This window comes from Girardinichthys multiradiatus, chromosome 11 (genome assembly GCF_021462225.1).
Source record: "Girardinichthys multiradiatus isolate DD_20200921_A chromosome 11, DD_fGirMul_XY1, whole genome shotgun sequence".
Classification (NCBI taxonomy): Eukaryota; Metazoa; Chordata; class Actinopteri; order Cyprinodontiformes; family Goodeidae; genus Girardinichthys; species Girardinichthys multiradiatus.
Window position 1 is genome coordinate 39,739,738 of NC_061804.1, and position 20,131 is coordinate 39,759,868.

At 40.9% G+C, this 20,131-nt stretch overlaps 1 protein-coding gene across 10 annotated transcripts in view; it reads right to left on the reverse strand.

Annotated features, from left to right (window-relative positions):
* Positions 1 to 8,266: 8,266 nt before the first annotated feature.
* Positions 8,267 to 20,131, reverse strand: part of b3gat1b (beta-1,3-glucuronyltransferase 1 (glucuronosyltransferase P) b) — a 43,075-nt gene continuing 31,210 nt past the window's right edge. For 5 of the 10 annotated variants that reach the window (XR_007040396.1, XR_007040394.1, XR_007040395.1 and 2 more), the window contains 2 exons: positions 17,346 to 17,648; positions 11,541 to 13,171 (listed from right to left, as the gene is read on the reverse strand). Coding sequence is in view for 2 of the 10 variants with exons in the window: in XM_047379904.1 (XP_047235860.1) it covers positions 18,154 to 18,240 (87 nt within the window). In the remaining 8 variants the exon portion in view is untranslated. Of the gene's footprint in view, positions 8,303 to 11,540; positions 13,172 to 13,251; positions 13,325 to 17,345; positions 18,241 to 20,131 lie in introns of those variants that run through there. The other 5 variants (XR_007040399.1, XR_007040398.1, XM_047379904.1 and 2 more) reach the window with 5 other exon arrangements.

Below are 20,131 nucleotides of genomic sequence, written 5' to 3' on the forward strand. Positions count from 1 at the left end.
CAGAGATGTGCAAAAAATATCTAAAAACCCAGATCACAGAAGACTCCATCATCATTCCAGCTGAAGATCCAAATGAAATGCATCAAGTGGATTCTTTTGACGAGATCCAGACTGACCTACGCGGCTGGGTATCAAACATATGCGAGGAGAGCAGGTCACTCGCTGCAGCCAATGGGGATAGGGACAACATCCATTTCCTCCCTGATATTGTTCCACACATAATAAGACTAGCAAGTTACTTACCACTTTGGACAGGAGTAATGGTCCCCCTCTTCAAAAGCACCAACCTCACAGCAAGCTCAGCCACTGTTGAAGCAGAATTCAAAAATGTAAAGCATGGCCTTTTTAAACACGAGAACTTACCCATTCGAGTTGATCGCTTTATTTCTCGTCATCTTTCCTTTATAGAAGGGAAATCAACAATCTCTGTTCTGAACACATGTGCATTTGATGCGTTTTGTCAGTGCTTATGCTGTGCTTTCTGTGACAGCTCAGCATTTCAAAATGTTGTCAGGAACAACAGTGACAACCCCATCTTGCTGCTGGTAAAAGCCATTGCAACAGATGGTGTGACCCCAAAGATCTATTCACAGAGGGCAGAGCTGCTTAGTGCAATGTTTGAAAAAATCCAGTTGAGGTCTGGTGCCCATCAAATCGATGCCCAGTGCAATATCTCCACGGTCATTGGAAAAACAATGAGAAATATATCCAGCGTTTACATCTCAAAACACTGCTCTTCACAGTTCTGCCAGCTAAACAAAGGAACAACAAGGGAAGTACCATTTGTTTCTCCTGACATTTCTGTGCTGATGGACTGTGGCATGGCTCAGCTTGACATTTCAGTGGAAAATGGACTCTTCCTTCCGGAGTCTCCCTGCCTTCGCCCACTACCGAAGGAATCAGAATGTCCACTTGAATTCAAAACAGGAGCCAGCACCTCAGGAAAAATGTTCTGTGCTGGAACTGTTACTCACAGCTACAGCATTGGAGAACTAGCATGGATTGACACTGACCTTGCAAACACAACTCAGTTTCCTTTGAGTGAATTTCCCCCCACTGTTGCTCTCCAAGGAAAGACATTCTCTTTGAGAGGAGTCATCGCTTTCAAGGGAAGCTTGACTAAAGATGGTCTGGGACATTACATTGCATACTGCCGAAGAGCTCCATGTGTGTGGGAGCTTTATGATGACCTGGCAAATATAGTGAAGACTGTGTCTGAAAAGAAGACAATACAACCACATGCAGTGTTATACACAGCAGACTGAATGCTGTGAATCAACACATTTTGGGGGGAAATTTCTGAGAAGCCCAGATCAAAAGGCAAATACATTTTGCCATGGTTTGATATTCCTGACCAGAAATAGGTTCTATTTTAATGTTCTTTGTTACAAGTTCTTAGATGGTTAAGTATGCCATATGTTGCCTGTGGTGATTTATAACATAAAGTTAATTTTCCAAATCAGAAGTGTTTATTCTTCTTTGAAAGTATAATGTAGATTACATTTTCAAACAGTAACTTGGTTATGCGTGATCTCAGAAGTCATGGTTACCTCTCTCAATTAATTAGAATAGAAAACCTTTATTGTTCCACAATAGGAACATTTGAGTGTGTCAGCACCAAACCATAAGGCAATGAAAGTACACAGGTTCATATTTATCTAAAAAAGTAGAAAACGTACCCAAACTAAAAGCTATAAGAAACAAAGTGCAAAAAACAATCACAAAAAGGCTGAAAGGGATTTACAATAAAAGAGAGGAAAAATACAATACGCATAAGTTTTAATGGTGCTGAAAGATAAATATATGTTCATCAGCTGCTGGAGGAATGACAGCACGCAGCCTAATGGACATGAAAAAGGCTCCACGTCTTTCTCTGCGCACCAGCGCTGAAAAGCTGCCCACTTTGATGCGTATGACGCTGTGGTAGAGGGGGCTCGTGCACCCTGAATCGTGCGCACCACATCGTGCGGGAAACACAGCCTTTCTAAGGGCTCCCGTTCAGCGGTCAGACCCAGAGACGTTGACCTAACTCTGGGACGCTCCTGATCGCCCCTCCCGCCTGGAGGAGTGCATCCTCTCTCCACGGCAGCTGCCACGGGCGACTTGACACCAGCTGCTGCAGGCTCGGAAACCATGGCGCGCTTTAGCGCTCGGGGGCTACGAGAATCACTGAGAGCTGTTCCTCTCGGATTCGGTCCAGGAGCCGCGGGATCAGCGGAACTGGAGGAAAAGCATAAAGGAGCGTTTTCGGCCACAGGCTGTGAGCAAAGACATCCACTCCTAACGGTGGATCCTCCCGTGGGCTCAGTGAGAACCACAACTGGCATTGTGCGTTCTCCCATGTGGCGAAAAGATCCACTGCTGCTTTCCCAAACCTGCTCCAGATCTGAACAATCAGCTCGGGGTGGAGACTCCAGTCCCCGGGACGAGGACCACCTCTGGACATGATGTCCGCTCCTCTGTTCAGGACGCCGGGGATGTACACTGCTCTGATGGAGAGCAGGTTCATGCGCGCCCAGCGCAGCAGCCGCCTGGAAATGTTTAGCAGCTGAGCCCCCTGGCGATTTATGTACGCTGCTGCCACTCTGTTGTCTGTGTGTATCAGAACATGCTGATCCCGCAGCAGAGGAGCAAAATGCTGTGTCACCTTCCACACTGTGAGAAGCTCCAGCATGTTTATGTGGAGAGACATGTGGTCTGGCCACTGTGCTCCCACCGCCTGAGACTGACACGTTCCTCCCCATCCTGACAGGGATGCGTCTGTGAACACTGAGACGTGTGACGCCGGTCTGCTGAGGGGAACTCCCTCTGACAGGATGCGGGGATTGCCCCAGTGGGCCAGGTCGGGTCCCACTGAAGGAGGGACTGAGATCATCCGCCTCTTCTGACGCACAGGATCTATGCGCAGGCGGATGAACCATCTCTGAAGACGTCTCATATGAATCAGACCCAGCGGAACAACCACGTGAGCTGCTGACATCATTCCCAGTAATCGCATAAGTGACAGAGCTGTCACTACGCTGTGAGGTTTGACACGGAGGAGAAGCGCTGACAGCGCCTCTGTTCTTGGCTGTGAGAGCCGGGCTCTCATTGTGGCTGAGTTTAGCTCCACCCCCAGATAAACGATCATCCGGGATGGGAAAACAGAACTTTTTTGCCAGTTTATTGAAAACCCCAGAACTGTCAGATGTGCGGCCAGCTTCTTTGTCTGTACTGCTGCTTCCTCTCTGGACCGAGCCAGCAAAAGCAGGTCGTCCAGATAAAAGAGGATTCTCATCCCTGCCGAGCGCAGCGGCTGCAACGCCGTCTCCACACATCTGGAGAACGTGCGTGGGGCGAGAGAGTAACCGAACGGCAGGCGGTTGTATTGATATGAGATCCCCTGATAAGAGAAACGCAGATATTTGCAGTGTTTCGGGATGATGGGGATGTGAAAATAAGCATCCTTCAGATCTATGGAGGTGAACCAGTCGTTCTGGTGAACGTTTTCCATCATCTGTCTGACTGTCAGCATGTGGAAACGTCTCTCCATGATCGCTTTGTTGAACAGAGACAGATCGAGAATCGGTCTCATTCCTCCTGTTTTCTTGGGAACCAGAAAATATCGAGAATAAAACCCCGTGTTTTCCTCTCCGCGAGGAACCCTGGAAATGACGTTTTTTATCAGGAGTTCCTGCAGTTCTGACATGAGAATGGAGCTCTGCTCCGGGGAGGACAGGACTGTCTCCAAAATCCCTCTGAACGGTGGGGGCGGAGACAGGAACTGCAGCGTGTAACCTCTGCTGATCAGTCTGTCCATCCACCTGTCCAGGGAACATACGCGCTGCCACTCTGAGTAGTGCTCTGAGAGCGGGCGCGCATTCATCTGTGGTGCCATGGATACGAGCCAGGCTAGAGCCCCTACCGCTGTTACCCGACTCGGATTCTGATCTGAGGTAACCCATGGGGGGCTCGGATCGAAAGGGCTGTAAACCAGCCTCACCAGGGGAATATTCACCCAGGCTCGCAGCTTGGTGTTGAGCGGGGGCATCACTGGTGGGCCGCTTCGTGGGGAGCTGCTGTTGTGCATCCTCTGTGATCTCACCCACTGACAGCTGGGGAGGACAGGAGGGGGAAGGCAGCGAGCGGAGCTCTACCGGAGCAGCATAGGAAGCTCTCGTGGAGTCATGGTTTGAAACTGTGAGATCGTGGGGCCTCTTAAACGGCCGTTTAAAAGCGGCCGTCTCATTAGGAGTGGAGGATGTGTGTGAAGAAAGCACAGCAGTGGGGCCCACACAGCAGGTGGGCGTGGACTAAAGTTTTCAGTGCTGTGCTGCGCGCGAAGGGATAAACCCACTAGTGACAGCCTTAAAGGGCTGCGCCTATACGAAATAGAACTGGCTTCGTTCAGACTGGCTTGAGAGAAAGCAGGAAGAACCATTGTTGCCGATCTCATCTTTTCCTCTGTTCTTTACAGAACAAGTTTAATCTTGTAACAGGGTGGACTGTTGGGCCTGTAACACACAGTACCGTTTTATAAGAGATTTAGTTTCTCAATACAACAGTAAGTTAACCATGAGCATACAGTACAGGTACAGTGCTGTGTAAAAGTATTCACATACTTTGATCTGTTTCCCATTTTGTCACAGTACAACCACAATCTTCAGTTTATTTTATTGGGATTCTATGTAACAGACCAGAATAAAGTACAGCAAAATTGTGCAATGTAAGGAAAAATAACAAATGTGTAAAAATGATAAATCTAAACCACCTTTTATCATCATCTGCCTGTGTTTGGGGTTTTGAGTTTGTGTTCTGTTTACTTTCTCTACATCTTCATGTTTTCACTTGCTTTATTTATGTTATTTCAGGTCTATTTAGTTTCATTCTGGTGTTTAGATGTTTTATTTTGTATTTCCCGCTTGATCTGGTTCCTCCCTGTTTATGTTCTTTAGCTCCTTGTTTACTAATTATATTCCTGTATATTGAGTTATGTTTTATTTTCTGCTCATCTGTGTTAATCAGCCTCCCTCCATGAGTTGCTCTGCGTTCCTTGTCACCAGCTGCCCCATATTCCTCCTGATTAGGTCCCCTGGTTCATTGGTCCATTCTCCTACCTACCTCAATAGTTATACTCTTGGATTGTTATTGTTCTTCACTGTTTCCTCTTGTAAACTATACTGTTTTCCACCCACTCATGCCTGTTTTCCATGTCCTGCTGTTTTTGTAAGTTTTTGTTTATTATTATTATTAAAGAAGCTCAACTACTCACCATGCAGCTTCTGCACTCTGATCTACACTTTGGTCCTACCAAACTCCAGCATAGCATGACACCTTTCACTACAACTACAGTTGCAAATCTTTTGGGGATATCTCCAACAGTTTTGAATATCGGGAGACAGACATGTTTGAGCAATTTATTTTACTAAATACCTCAGGTACCATCAGATTGGACAGAAACCACCTGTTTTCAAGTTCTGTCAAATATTTTTAATTAGACTCAGGTTTACAGTTCTACTGGGCCATTGTAACTCATAAACATGCTTTGATCTAAACCCTTCTAATGTACCTCTGGCTGAACGGTTTTTCAAGGACCCCCCTTCCCTCATCCTCATTTATATACTTATAGCTACATCAATTTTCCCATCATCTCTTACCAACTCTGACCAGCTTCCCTGTCCCTACTAAGGAAAAGCATTCCCACAGCATGATGCTGCCAGCACCATGTTTTGTTGTGAGGTTTTATGCAATACATAGCATTTTGCATCTATGCCAAGTGTCTGACCAGACCACCTCCTTCCACATGTGAATGGATTGTGCCAACCTGCTTACAGAACTCCTTATAGTTTTGTGAGATGTTCAAAATTTGGGATATTGTTTTATAACTTCACCATACTTTAAAATTGTCCACAACCTTCTCCCTGACCTGTCTGTTATGTTTCTTGGTCTTCTTGATGCTGTTTGGTCTCTAGGTTTCTCTGGCAAACCTCTGTGGCCTTCACAGAACAGCTGGCTTTATACTGACATTCAATCACACATAGAAGGGACAAAATGTCTGAGAGGTCAAGAGACATAATAACATATGCAAGGTGCTATTACTGACGGACATTGTTGTTTGACCGTTTTTTTTTTGCGTTTTTCAGCAAGAGGAGACAGCCTCCCAGACATGCCAACCTCAGACTGGTCTGACACTGGAAACTCCTTGGTTGTTGTGTTACTTTTTACTTTTTAGTTGAATGATGGTCCTTACAGTCAAAAAACTGCTAAGTGAAAAACAATCTAATTGGGGCTACTTGGCTTTACCTAAATGTTGTGCCAACCACATAGTCAGGAGTCTTGTTAAAGCTTAGTTTGCTAATGAGCTCCTTTGATTAGGATTTCTTTATGTTTGCAGCAACAACTACATTATTATGATTACATCAGTGGTTTTGAAAATCGTCTGACATTGGACCGGTCTTTGATTTGGTCTCTCCCCCCTCAAAGTCTTTGTCTTGGTATGCTCGGATCTTAACTCATTTTTGGGATTGTAGGGTTTGACTACAACACAACAGATTGTTGTAACACAATGGCAGGTAATGGTTACTTGTAAAGAAAACGTTGCACAGATTACTTTGCTGCCATCTCAGAGCTTGCTCAACATTGGGAGCATGTAGATGTCTGTACATATGCATCCATGGGGAGATGAAGACTTTTGGACAAAGAACAGGTTCCTAACAACTCTGACAACACAGCAATAAAAAGAACATCCTCCAAGAGGAACATTTTCCAGTAAGTGAGCCAAAAATTGATGTTGATCTATATATTTCCTGCACAAAGAAGTAGTATATCACCAGGAAATAGAAGTTGATCATAACATTAGCACTTCAGAACCAGTGGCATGGAAACTCTCCCGAAACTGGAGTGGGAAGGTTGTTCTCTAAGCTCACAAATGAAGAAGTGACACACAGCAGGCACTGATGTCTGGAAGTTACTTTTACAAGATCAGCTAATTTGCCCTGCCTCTGGCTGTTGTTTGCAAAATAGATCATTGATTTTATTTATTTCATTTCCAAAATATCATATATTACTTTGCTCTGGATTAATTCTCTCAGTAGTTTCTTCATGGTTTTGGTTGTGATTTAACTTTTCAAGTTATCTATATTGCATGAATATCACCAAAAATGTGATGCAGTAATGAAGGGGAACCACTTTTCTTTTAAGGGAACTATAATATGTCTGTGTTTTAGAATTTAATTTAAAAAATCATATTTTTCCTGCCGGTGTTTGTAGACAGAAGATACAGGGCTTGGACAATGAAACTGAAACACCTGGTTTTAGACCACAATAATTTATTAGTATGGTGTAGGGCCTCCTTTTGCGGCCAATACAGCGTCAATTCGTCTTGGGAATGACATATACAAGTCCTGCACAGTGGTCAGAGGGATTTTAAGCCATTCTTCTTGCAGGATAGTGGCCAGGTCACTACGTGATACTGGTGGAGCAAAACGTTTCCTGACTCGCTCCTCCAAAACACCCCAAAGTGGCTCAATAATATTTAGATCTGGTGACTGTGCAGGCCATGGGAGATGTTCAACTTCACTTTCATGTTCATCAAACCAATCTTTCACCAGTCTTGCTGTGTGTATTGGTGCATTGTCATTCTGATACACGGCACCGCCTTCAGGATACAATGTTTGAACCATTGGATGCACATGGTCCTCAAGAATGGTTCGGTAGTCCTTGGCAGTGACATCTAGCACAAGTATTGGGCCAAGGGAATGCCATGATATGGCAGCCCAAACCATCACTGATCTACCCCCATGCTTCACTCTGGGCATGCAACAGTCTGGGTGGTACGCTTCTTTGGGGCTTCTCCACACCGTAACTCTCCTGGATGTGGGGAAAACAGTAAAGGTGGACTCATCAGAGAACAATACATGTTTCACATTGTCCACAGCCCAAGATTTGCGCTCCTTGCACCATTGAAACCGACGTTTGGCATTGGCATGAGGGACCAAAGGTTTGGCTATAGCAGCCCGGCCGTGTATATTGACCCTGTGGAGCTCCCGACGGACAGTTCTGGTGGAAACAGGAGAGATGAGGTGCACATTTAATTCTGCCGTGATTTGGGCAGCCGTGGTTTTATGTTTTTTGGATACAATCCGTGTTAGCACCCGAACATCCCTTTCAGACAGCTTCCTCTTGCGTCCACAGTTAATCCTGTTGGATGTGGTTCGTCCTTCTTGGTGGTATGCTGACATTACCCTGGATGTCGTGGCTCTTGATACATCACAAAGAATTGCTGTCTTGGTCACAGATGCGCCAGCAAGACGTGTCACTTTTACTGCAGTGACATAATCATACAAGTGAAAAATAAAACCATGTAACCTTTTACTGAAGTACATTTATTTAGTGGGAAAAGTATCGCAGGTTAAGAAATAAGGATATGTTTGCCACAACTAATGACACCCCTGCTACAGATAATTTGTACATCCCCTGTTGCCAACAGGACAGCATGTTTTCTTCACTCATAACATTGGCTATGGTTGGAGCAAACAGAGAGATCCTGAATCATTTAAAATCTCACAATATTTCAAAAGGTTTATGATGCCATGTAGTCTAAAACGGTTCTCAGAGCCTTTGGAAATAAAACAGGTCCACAGTATCACACATTCTCCACCGTATGCACAGTGGATATGAGATGTTTTTCCCTGTAATCATACCTATATTTCATGTAAAATTCATTTGTAGTTTTTGCTGCTGAAGAGATTAATGTTTGTGTCAGCTGACTAAAGCACACAATTCCAACAAACATCCTGTAGAAGAGCGAACATGTTGGCAGGTAGATATAATCTAAAGGTTGTTATGGAGATTTGGTGAACCCCATGATGCTACTCTATGCCACAGTTCTCTAAACATGAGCTTTCTAAACATGAACTACATTTTACCTAATCTGTTAGAGAGATAAGGTGGACTAATAAATATCGGTTCTTGGTCAGCGGTTAAAAAAAGTTACTTCTGCGTCACATAATATTTATGTCCCATGGAAACACAAAATTAATGAATTACAAATTGGAAGTTCCCAGAAACTCTGATCAATTGAAAAATGTAAAATATTAAAAAAATGGTTGCAGTTACAGTTCTTTTAACACAACTTCTACAGACATCAGCAATTGCATTGCTGTTTCCTCACTGTACTCAAATTATAGTCATTTTTATACTTGAACAGAATGCCCAAGCACAACCCAGAGGCCATGAATGTTAAGTAGCTCATCTTCTTGTCAGTGTAACTTGGAAGATTTGTAGATAATTAGAGCATAAACCATATTTAACACTTTTATTGTTACTTGGAACAAATGGTTTTAACAGCAATTCAAACCTCGATCTCATTTATTTTAGCACATACTGCTGCTCTAAAAAAAGTTTGTATGAAAGTTTGTATGATATTCTTTTTGTTGTTGTTGTTGTTCTTGTTGAAATGTGTGATATAGATAAAGCTGTCAGGTTTAGATCTTGGAAGTGGACCCCACAATGCAGACGAGCAGGAAGCAGCGTAGTGTGACGAGTAAAAGGTTTTAATTATAAAAGAAACAAACTTGCAGGCAGTTAGGTGGCTGCAGATGATTGCTTGGCATGATCAGTGGCAGAACAGGCATGGTATGAACAAAGGACTTGACAATATTTCCGCGATGAGTAGACAATAAGGCAGCGAATGAAAAGAGCATGGTGCAGGTGAAACCGGGAGACTGATTGCATGATGCAGGTGGACCGAATGAAGCTGATTGTAGGTTGACAGATGCAGGGAAAACAAAACATGACTAGGGTAAAACAGAAATCCAACTAACTAATCACGAAAACATAACATAAAGATCATGAACTAGAAAACAATAATAAGAAACTAAAGCACAGCCAGGAAAATAATAAACAGAAACAAGATCCAAAATGTAAACTGAAAATAAGAATAACTAAAAACCTAAACAAAACCCAAAAACACCCTCAAATCATGACAAAAGGAGCTGTTCATTCTTGTGTAAGTGGAAACTGTACAACCAAAGTGTTACACTGTGCACCTAAGTAGTGTTCAAATTGCTCAAACTGTCTAATCCACTAAAGTTCAATACTCAGTATAATTATTATATGCATTCTGGGTGATTTTGTTTCTTTTGGACATAAAATCATCAGATATAAATCAGAACTTATGTTTACGTGTCTCATTTTGCTCTTTAAATAAATTAGGTCATTGCATTTGAGGAGCAAAAGGGAGACTACAATGTCCACATTGAGGATTCACCTGATCTGGACATGGCAGCAGAAATCCAGTGACCATCATCAATATGTAAAAATGATGTTGTGCAAAACACCTATTTATTTATTTTATTTTTACAAAAATTGTTTTTACTGTTATTATATTCAAATAAAGGGCAACCATTGCTGTGAAAATATGCAGTTCAGTATTTGGCCACAACAGTGCTTTGCAAAAATATTAAGAGCCTTTAAACTATTTTATGCTATATTAAGTCAGGGAAGTACCCGGCCTCTCGCCCTACGATTGCTGGAGATAGACACTAGCACCCGGCAAGACCCTGCAGAGATAAACGGGTACAGTCAATGAATGGCTGGACATTAGTTGGCCGTTAGCTTTATGTATTATAATCCTGTAGTGCATAGTTGTGAAGTGGAAGGAAACTGATACACGGTTAAAATGTTTTTTTTATTATGCTAAATTTGAAAAGTGGGATGTCCCTTTTACAGGCTACGTAATTACTGAATAGATTTCAGCTGTATGTAATGTTACCTCAGTATAAATGGAGCTGTTCTGCAAAGGTTTCTGAAGTTTGTTAGAGAACATGAGCGAACAAACACCATCATGAAGACCAAGGAACACAGCATACAGGTCAGGTGGAAAATTGTGAAGAAGTTTAAAGGAGGGTTAGATTAACAAGCGGTGTCCTGAACGTCAGATATCTGATGGAGGAGTTAAAGAGTATGGCTAAAACCACAAACCTAGCAAGACAAGACCGTTGACATAACCTGATTGACCAGAAAGCGTCCAGAGGCTTCTTGTAACTTCTGGAGGAGCTGGAAAGATTCACAACTCAGGTGGGAGAAACTACAGGATAACTAGTAGTTGTGCAAGAAGAAAGCTATTGGTGAAAGAGAGCCATTTGAAGTTCTAGTTGCAGAACCTTTTTGCTTACATGCAAAATGTTATGCTTGGTGAAACAGCGCACATCAGTCTATGTACACCATCCTGATGTTGAAACATCTTGGTGGTAGCAATCATGCTATGGACTGCTTTTCTTCAGCAGGGACAGGGAAGCTATTCAGGATATGGCTGGAGCTAAATACAGGACAATCCAGGAAAAATAAACTATTAGAGGCGGCTAAACTATTATAGACGATTAGAGGAGGTTCACTTTCTAGAAGGACAACAACCCTAACCATGAAACCAGATTTACAATAAAATGATTTAGATCAGGTTATATTCACATGTTAGAATGGCCCAGTCAAAGTCCAGACCTAAATGTAATTGGGAGTGTGTGGGAAGGCTTGCTCACAGAAAACTCCCCATCCAATCTGACTTTCAGTCTGAGTTTCAACTATTTTATTCAGAGAAATAGGGTAACATTTCAGTTTCTAGTTGTACAAAGCTGGAGGAAACACACACCTTGGCAGTTGCAGCTGTAATCACAGTAAAGGACAGTTCTACAAGGTATTGATTCAAAGGACTGACTAGAAATCCATGCCACACGTTTTCAAAGTTTTTATTAAGATATGATGCTAACTATTTCTCATTGTCTTTTTATGTTTCTTCACTTCTTAAATTATGTGCTTTGAGTTGGCCTATCACATCAAATTTCAATAAAATACATCAAAGTTTGTGGTTTTATAGGGATAAAATATGAAAAGGCTAAAGGGATATAAACCTTTGAACAATGTTTTGTCATTTACAATATATTTGGATACAATGAATCTCCAGAGTAGAGTTATCACAGCCTGTCACCTGGGAGTTTCCAGTCAAATACTTACCGCCCTGTCCTTGATTGGCTGTTATAAATGTAACTATCGGGTGTGTGTTTCAGGCTGGAGAATTAAATGAAAACATGCACATTTGTGTAACAAAAATTAGTTTTATGGGACAGAAGTAAATGACTTTCTCATGAAACCCAGCCAACACTATAACATCATACATTATACTACCAGGTACACAGAGAACCCACCAAACTCTTCAAAGCCAGAACAGTACAGAGTTTTGACATGTTCAAGAGTGCTACTGCAACTCTGTCTTGGAAGAAATCACCATTTGCAAGCAGCACTGGGAATAATCAGTATGTGTAAGAAGAATATTGAATACTGTTTGGAGTCATGGCTCTGTGTTCCACAGTTTTCCATAATGTTCAAGCAGTTCCATAATCAACAAGCAGAAACTGCTTGCTGGTTTAACTAGCTAATAGCAAACCTGTGAAGTTCACAGATCATTAAAAAAACTGAATCTTCTCTTTAATAGGAGAACAGCTCAGTAGTTCTTGCAGCATATCAGGAAGTGCTGATAACACATGAATGTGAAAGGTTGCTTGTGTTTGACAATAACAAATCATTGCATTGGGTTGTGTGTGTCAGCTGATTAAGTGAATGTGTGCTGAGCAGAAATACAACTCCTATTTAGTGAAGGGTTCAGGGTGGTATCTAAATAGGCTAGTGTTGTACAGTACTAATAGAGGGGGGCTCAGATCCCGTCAGCTCTATCTGCCAGTCTGTGCTGCATTACTTCAAACAAGGATTTCTTTGATTCCTGTGTGCAACTCTGTGTCCAACAGCCCGATGGCCTCAGAACAAAGGAGCCCTATTAAATGCTTATTGGATGCTTAGCTGGTGGCGTCTGTGCTAAGAGGGATCTTTATTGGACAGTGGTCAACTCTCTGAACTTTAGGTTTGGTAACATCCATTGACTCAGCTCTCTGTGTTGACCGTACTAGGCAGGATCCATTTGGCAGCTCCTCCCACTGTCAGCCCAGTGCTCCGCAGCAGAACAGGCCACAAAGTTCCTCTGCAGTTGTGCTTTGATACGTTGAGTTCAGTACATGCACATGGCTCGGTGCTTCCATTTCTGTAGCCGAGGTTAAGTGCAGCTATTTTGCTGTTGTTATATTTTTGGCCACAGGAGCTCTTTGGTTGGTTTGAGTCCAGACAGATCCCAGTGAAGTTTTCTTTCCTGAAAGAGCAGGTATACTTAGAGAAAAAGAATGAAGAACAAGAAGAAAACCATATAGTGGGAGAATGTTGGAGGTCTACCTATTTTCTGACACACTACAGGTAAACTTGTCAGCCCACTATGTATTTTGTCCGACAGATTTTTCTGTTTAACCTTTTAAACAGAAAAATATATTAATGAATACCACGTTGTGATATCAATCTTCAAATAACATCTAAGGGTTAATTTTGCCATTAGGAGTCTTTCATTCTTACATACACAATGCCTTTTTCGCCCTACCTCCTCCTTCCATTTCATACCTATAAACAAACCATATCATAAACTTGTACTTAACCATTGCTTGTCAGTTTCTGTTTCCTTTTAAGAATATTGATGAAATATGCAGATAAGTAACCAAAATGCATAGATTTAATGTATTTTCATTTATCTGTATTTTTAAAAAGATTTTAAGCTACATCCTTTTTTTATTAGTTTTGGTTCAGTTCCCCATTTGGGCCAGTCTACTTTAATCCAATATGACAGATTACTACCCCTGATCAAACAAAAAAATTCTGAACGAACCCTTCTAGTTTTTATTGGAGTTACACAGCCATATTTCCCTACCCTTTAAGCCTGGTTATTAAAGTGGGTATTGGTGCCCAAAAGCAGGTCCAAACTGTCTCCAAAGTAGTAACTAAAAAATACCCAAAGTGAATATGAACTGTCCTCAAAGCAGATACTAATTATCCTCAAAGTTTGTTAACATGCCACATGGTTGGTACAAAACCTTCTTTGAAAAACTTTGTCTTGTCACTGAAAGAATCAGAGAAAAAACCAAAACTGCGCTGGTACTAAAGGTGAGAAGGTGAAATGACCAGTATCTCTTAAAAACACCACAAGAACTTAGTTGTTCTAGATTAACAACATTTCATTGTTTATCAATATTTCCTCAAAACCCTGTCCTGTCTGACCATTTTTTAATAAACTATGAATTTAATTTAACTGAGTTTTCCACACCTGACAGAAAATTTCATTATGGTAGATCATTATCAGACAATGCTGTAACAACCTTTAAAGAATGTGTTCCATTTTTTATTTCCCCATTATCATAGAGAAACACAGTGGAGGGCAATAGTTTTGTTTCTTTTCTTCCCCTCACCAATTGATTATCTTGTTCATAGTGTTACTTCATCATTGCGTGATGCATTAGACAATGCAGCCCCTTTGAAAAAGAAGGTAATCATTCATAGGAGGCAGGCTCCCCGGTTTAATTCAGAGCTGCGTACTTTAAAGCACAATGTCAAGAAATTGGAAAGAAAATGGCGCTCTACATACATAGAGGATTCCTACTTAATCTGGAAAAATAGTCTACTGTTCTATAAAAAGTAACTTCGCCAAGCTAGAACAGCTTATTTCTCATCATTAATAGAACAAGAATAATCCTAGGTTTTACTTTAGTACAGTTGCTAAACTTACAGTCATAGCTCTGTTGAGCCCTCCATTCCCTTAGCTCTCAGCAGTAATGACTTTATGGGATTCTTTTTAAATAAAATTGATTCTATTAAAAATAAAATCACTGGCATACTCATGTATGTACAGTATGTTAGGCCCATTCCCAACCAAATTATTTAAGGTAGTGTTCCTCTGATTACCAGTGGCTTTAGATATGATTAATCTATCCTTAGTAAATGGATATGTACCACAGGCTTTTAAGGTAGCTGTAATTAAACCTTTACTTAAGAAGCTTTCGCTTGATCAAGATGATTAAAAAAATAACAGAACTATATCCAATCTTCTGGTTTTATCTAAAATTCTAGAGAAAATTGTTAATCAAGCCAAAATAGCTAATCAAGTGTGTGAGCATTTACACAGTAATATCTCTTTGAAGAGAGCTCATCATAGCACAGAAACAGCCTTTAGGGAAAGTCACTAATTATGTTATCTTGGTTTTAGATATTGGACTTGTGTCTGTACTGGTTCTGTGAAACCTCAATGCTGCATTTGATACAGTCGATGACAATATTCACTTAGAAAGGCTGGAACAAGCTGTAGGGATCAGGGAAACAGCACTAGGCTGGTTTAAATCTTATTTGTCTGACAGATTCCTGTTTATTCATGTAAATGATAAATCATCTTCAAACTCCAGGGTTAATAGTGGAGTACCACAGGGTTCAGTACCTGGGCCAATTATCTTTATTATATATACGCTTCCAATAGGTAAAATTATCAGGCAGCATGGGATAAGTTTTCACTGTTATGCTGATGATACTGAGCTTTACGTATCCATCTATCCTGATGAGCCCAACCAGTTAGATAAACTACAAGCATGTCTTGAAGGCATAAAAACTTGGATGACTTTAAATTTTCTGCTTCTTAGACAAGATAGAAGTTGTCTAAACTGGAGTCTTTGAAAAATAAACTGCTTAGTCAATCACTTAACCTGTATGGCATTAAATTTACCTCTGGTAATAAAGTAAAAAACCTTGGTGTTATTTTTGACCTGGACATGTCATTTAAATCCTTTAGTTATCAGGCTCCTCTCCTGTGGAACCAGCTCCCAGTTTTAGTTCGTGAGGCAGACACCCTGTCTACTATTACGGCTAGGCTCAAAACTTTCCTTTTCGATAAAGCTTATAGTTAGAGTGGCTTAGGTTATCCTGAGCTATCTCTGTAGTTAGGCTGCTATAGGCTTAGGCTGCTGGAGAACATAATGACCACTTTCACTTTGTGCTACATTCTCATATTACTCTCCACTTTTGCGTTATTTGCTGTTATTTCAGCTTTTAACTCAATGTTCTCTGTCTGCCTTTTCTCTTTCTAGCAGCTACATCTGACCTGGCTCTGTGTTTAGCTGTGACACCTTCCTGGAGGGGGACATCGGCTGAGCTGTTGCTTCCAACCACTTAAAACTGGCTCAGAGTTCATCTGCTTAGTTGTCTTTCTCTCCTAGATGAAGCCACTAAAGGAGTTATAACCATTAATGTGTAACTTTTCCTTCCTATAGAAAGTACTATTGGATTAGTGCTTCTGTGTTCTTTTTCTGTCTCTGCTCTGTTCTCTCAAACTCCCTGTCGGCCGTGGCAGATGGCCGCTCACACTGGTTCTGGTTCTGCTGGAGGTTTCTTCCTGTTAAAAAGGAGTTTTTCCTCTCCACTGTCGCTACATGCATGCTCAGTATGAGGGATTGCTGCAAAGTCAATGTAAGCGACTGTCCACTATCTCTACATACTCATCTAGAAGGAGTGATGCTGCAAGTCACTGACTTGATGCAATCTGCTGTGTTTCCTTAGATAGAAAAAATTTAACCAATTTGAATAATAAATAATAATAATAAATTGAATCTGACTGCACTATTTGATAGTTAGGATTAATTGGAATGCATGTCCCCAACTTGAAATCTGGATGATTTGATTAAATTATCTTTGTGAAGTGCCTTGAGGCAACATATGCTGTGAATTGGCACTATATAAATAAAACTGAACTGAATTGAATTGAATATGTTCACCTGATATTTAAGAGTTGATTGTCCACAAACTCTGACAATGTTTCCAGGATCTTTGGAGACAAATCAGACTAACAGCATCATGGATCCTCCACCATACTTAACAGTGGGCAGGACCCAGGGGAATCCCTTCTTGATTGTTTGTCATAAAGGTGAATTAGTCTCATCTGATCAAAGGACACGGTTCAAGTTAAAACAGTAGAGTAAATAAAACTGAATTGAATTGGTCAGCTTAACAAGGTGGACCCATTGATACACTGATCCCTGATTTCATGGGATATAACAGCTGAGTAGAAAGACTGGCTCTGGATATGACAAGGTGACATATTGTAACTCTAAAAAGAAAGCACACACTTGTTCAGTAGTGTTGTTTGTTTAGGTTTAGCATCCTGGGTGCAAAACCCTCACCCCAGTCTTTTGAGAGTTCCTAAGAGAAGACCGTGTTCTTATCCTTAAACTCACAGCCGAGACTCTTGTGGCAGCGCCTTGAAATCCCAGAGAATCTGTTAGACAAGGGTATTGGCCACTTTTCTTGACATATTAGGTCATCCATTTAGGTTTAGTTTATTTCTTATTTTTGGTCTTTTGTTCCCTGTGTATTTAAGTTTATTTACCATATGTTAACTGTTTCCTTGTGTCTTATTTTAGATCATCTATGGTAATTAGTCTCCCTCCCCAAGTCTCCCTGCTTACCTTCTGCCTCAGCTCCTCCATATTGTCCGGCATCCAATGTCATTTTCCACACCTCTCTCAGCATATAAGGTCTCTGGTTTTTATTCTTCTCCGCTGGATCATATACTTCACTCCTAAACCAGTCTGCCTGTTTTTCTGCTTATGCTTAATTTCCTGTTTTCCATGGCCACACCCCCTTTAAGTTTGTTTATTTTATTTATTAAAGAGCTGTTGCCCGTATATCTGAATTGGGTCCTTCCCTAAACAAACATGACAACCTGGGATCAGAATCCTAATAAATGGAATTTGTGTCCGATATGTGTTCTGAAAATAAAATAAAAATAAAAGTGAGATTTAGGCATACTATGTTTTTCCAGTTTCCGTACATTGGTAAAATATGGAAGTGGAAAGGTGAAAATTCAATGCGTGAATACAAAATGAGGAAATGGATACTGGAGAGTTTTGTTGGGATGAGGGATGTCTGGGTTTCTCTCCTGGACCTGTTACCTCCATGACTCAATGTTAGATAAGTGGAAAACAATAGGGGGTGTGGAGGTTAAAAAAAACTTATCTTACCATGACTGTATGTAAATTGGTTGCTAAATACCCTTAAGGTAAACTGCTTTATGTTCTCAGAATAACAGTCATAAATAACAACTTCTTTTCTTAAACATTTACAGGACAGGGATGTTGTTAGTTACACCCATGGAGTGTCCTGTATGAACTACACTCTCCTAGCTTGGGCCGTTTCCCCAAAATAATTACTGTGCAGAACTGCATTAATTTGCATTTCTAAATCTCTGCTATTACCTGTGTAGAATCAAATAAGTCATATCTCCACGTTAGAGTCTGTAAATCCTTTCTTGCCCTCATTTACCAGCACAGGCCTCTCTGTTCGTGTGTGCCAAACTAATACCTGCAAGTAAGAAGACAGGCATGGATGAGCAGAAAGCCAGTCAAAATCATGAAATACTAATGCACAAAATTCACCAGGGAATAAAGTGCTGTGGCAATATGCTACATCACATCTTCCACAGAGTGCTTAGAGGGAGTACGTAAAAGTGACATCAGCTTAATGGTTTAGTAAAATCTGACAGTTTTCTGAATAATGGAAAAAAGATTCTAAAGTCAGTCACACATCCAGCTTGTTCATCATGTAATCAGTGGTGTTTTAGAGCAACAGACAGAGCCTGCAAAAGTATTCATACTGCTTAAAATTGTTCACATTTTGCCACATGTCAACCACAAACCTCACTATATTTTATTGGAACTGTGTTATAGACAAATACAAAGTAGTGAAATCTGTGATATAGAATACAAATGATACATGGTCCCTAATTTTTGTAAATAAAAATCTGAAAAGTGTGGGCTGCATTTGTATTCAAACCCCTAAGTTACTACTTTGTAGAACATCTAGACACTGAAAATGTTCTCCAGAAGTATATGTGACGAGCAATTTTCAAGTCTTGACACAGACTCTCAAACAGGACTTTGACTAGACCTTGCTAACTCAAGAACGTGCTTTGATCTTAAATATTTTATTGCTTCTCTGGCTGTTTGATTAGGGTCATTGTCTTCATTGAAGGTGAACATCCACATTCTCAAGTCCTCTGCAGCCTCTACCAGATTATTTAGCTCCATCCATCTTCCCCTTAAATTCTGAACAGCGTCTCTGTCCTGCTGAAGAAAAACCTCCCCACAGCATGGTGCTATCACCACCATGTTTTACTGTGGTTCCATGGTGATGAGCAAGTAGTCAGTTTTCCGCCACATGTTTTGCTGTTGGCCAAAACGTTCAGTATTGGACTTTTCTGACAAGAGCACCTTCTTCCACATGTTTGCCATGTCTCCTACATGATCTGGGCCAAACAACATACATTACAGGGCTATTTTGTTTGAGCTAACTTTAACAATTTAAAACATATTAATATTCATGTAAGTGGTATATAACTCTGTGTTAGCAGTTATTAACAACCTACAATTGAACAAGAGACTGGAGCTAACTTTGGTGTTGTTTAATTCATCAGTCTTCCTATGTGGATCTGCTTTGGTTGATCCTGCTGTCTGTATGAATCCTCTAGATCAGACTCGTCAGTCTGTTCCACATTCCTGATCAAAATAAGACTAGTTAAAAACTGCAACAATTTGCTTTTTGATCTGTTGGATCTTAAAAAGGTTCTAAGAAGAGTTTCATAATGTTAAAAGAAGTAATTGGAGCAAGAGCCAAAGAATTTTGAGCAGGCACTTTATTGAAAACAATAATGAATTTAAATAGATTGTTCATCAGCTGATCAAAAGCTCAACCCCCTCCAGCCTTAAAATAGAAATCAAAGTGACAACGAAGGACCCGTTAATGAGTAAGTCCACCATTCCTGTGTATCATTCTAAACGGTTGTTTAATCATGAAGCATTTCCAAGAGACTAGTGGGAATGTTGCTCCTATTCCAATGGAAGACCTAGTCATTACCACACAGATGACGGCCGTCATTCTTGAAGGATGGTAGCTGCTGTTTGATGCCATTGCTCAACCTGAAACTCAATTGTTCCATTCAAGGAAAAAGCATCCCAAATCATGATGGTGTCCGACTGTGCTGCGAAGAAAACATCTCTGGTCGGATCTCCTTGTCATACAGGTAATGTTGGAAGCAATCAGGAATGTCAAGGTTGCATTTTTGTCTCTTCAGAGAATAAAATGTTCTTCCATCTTTTAATGTCCCATTATATTCCCCTTCTCTTGCAGATGCCATCTGATGGTTATTTGGCTGTAGTCAGCACCAGTAATGGCCTTTAATTGGGTCAAAGATTGT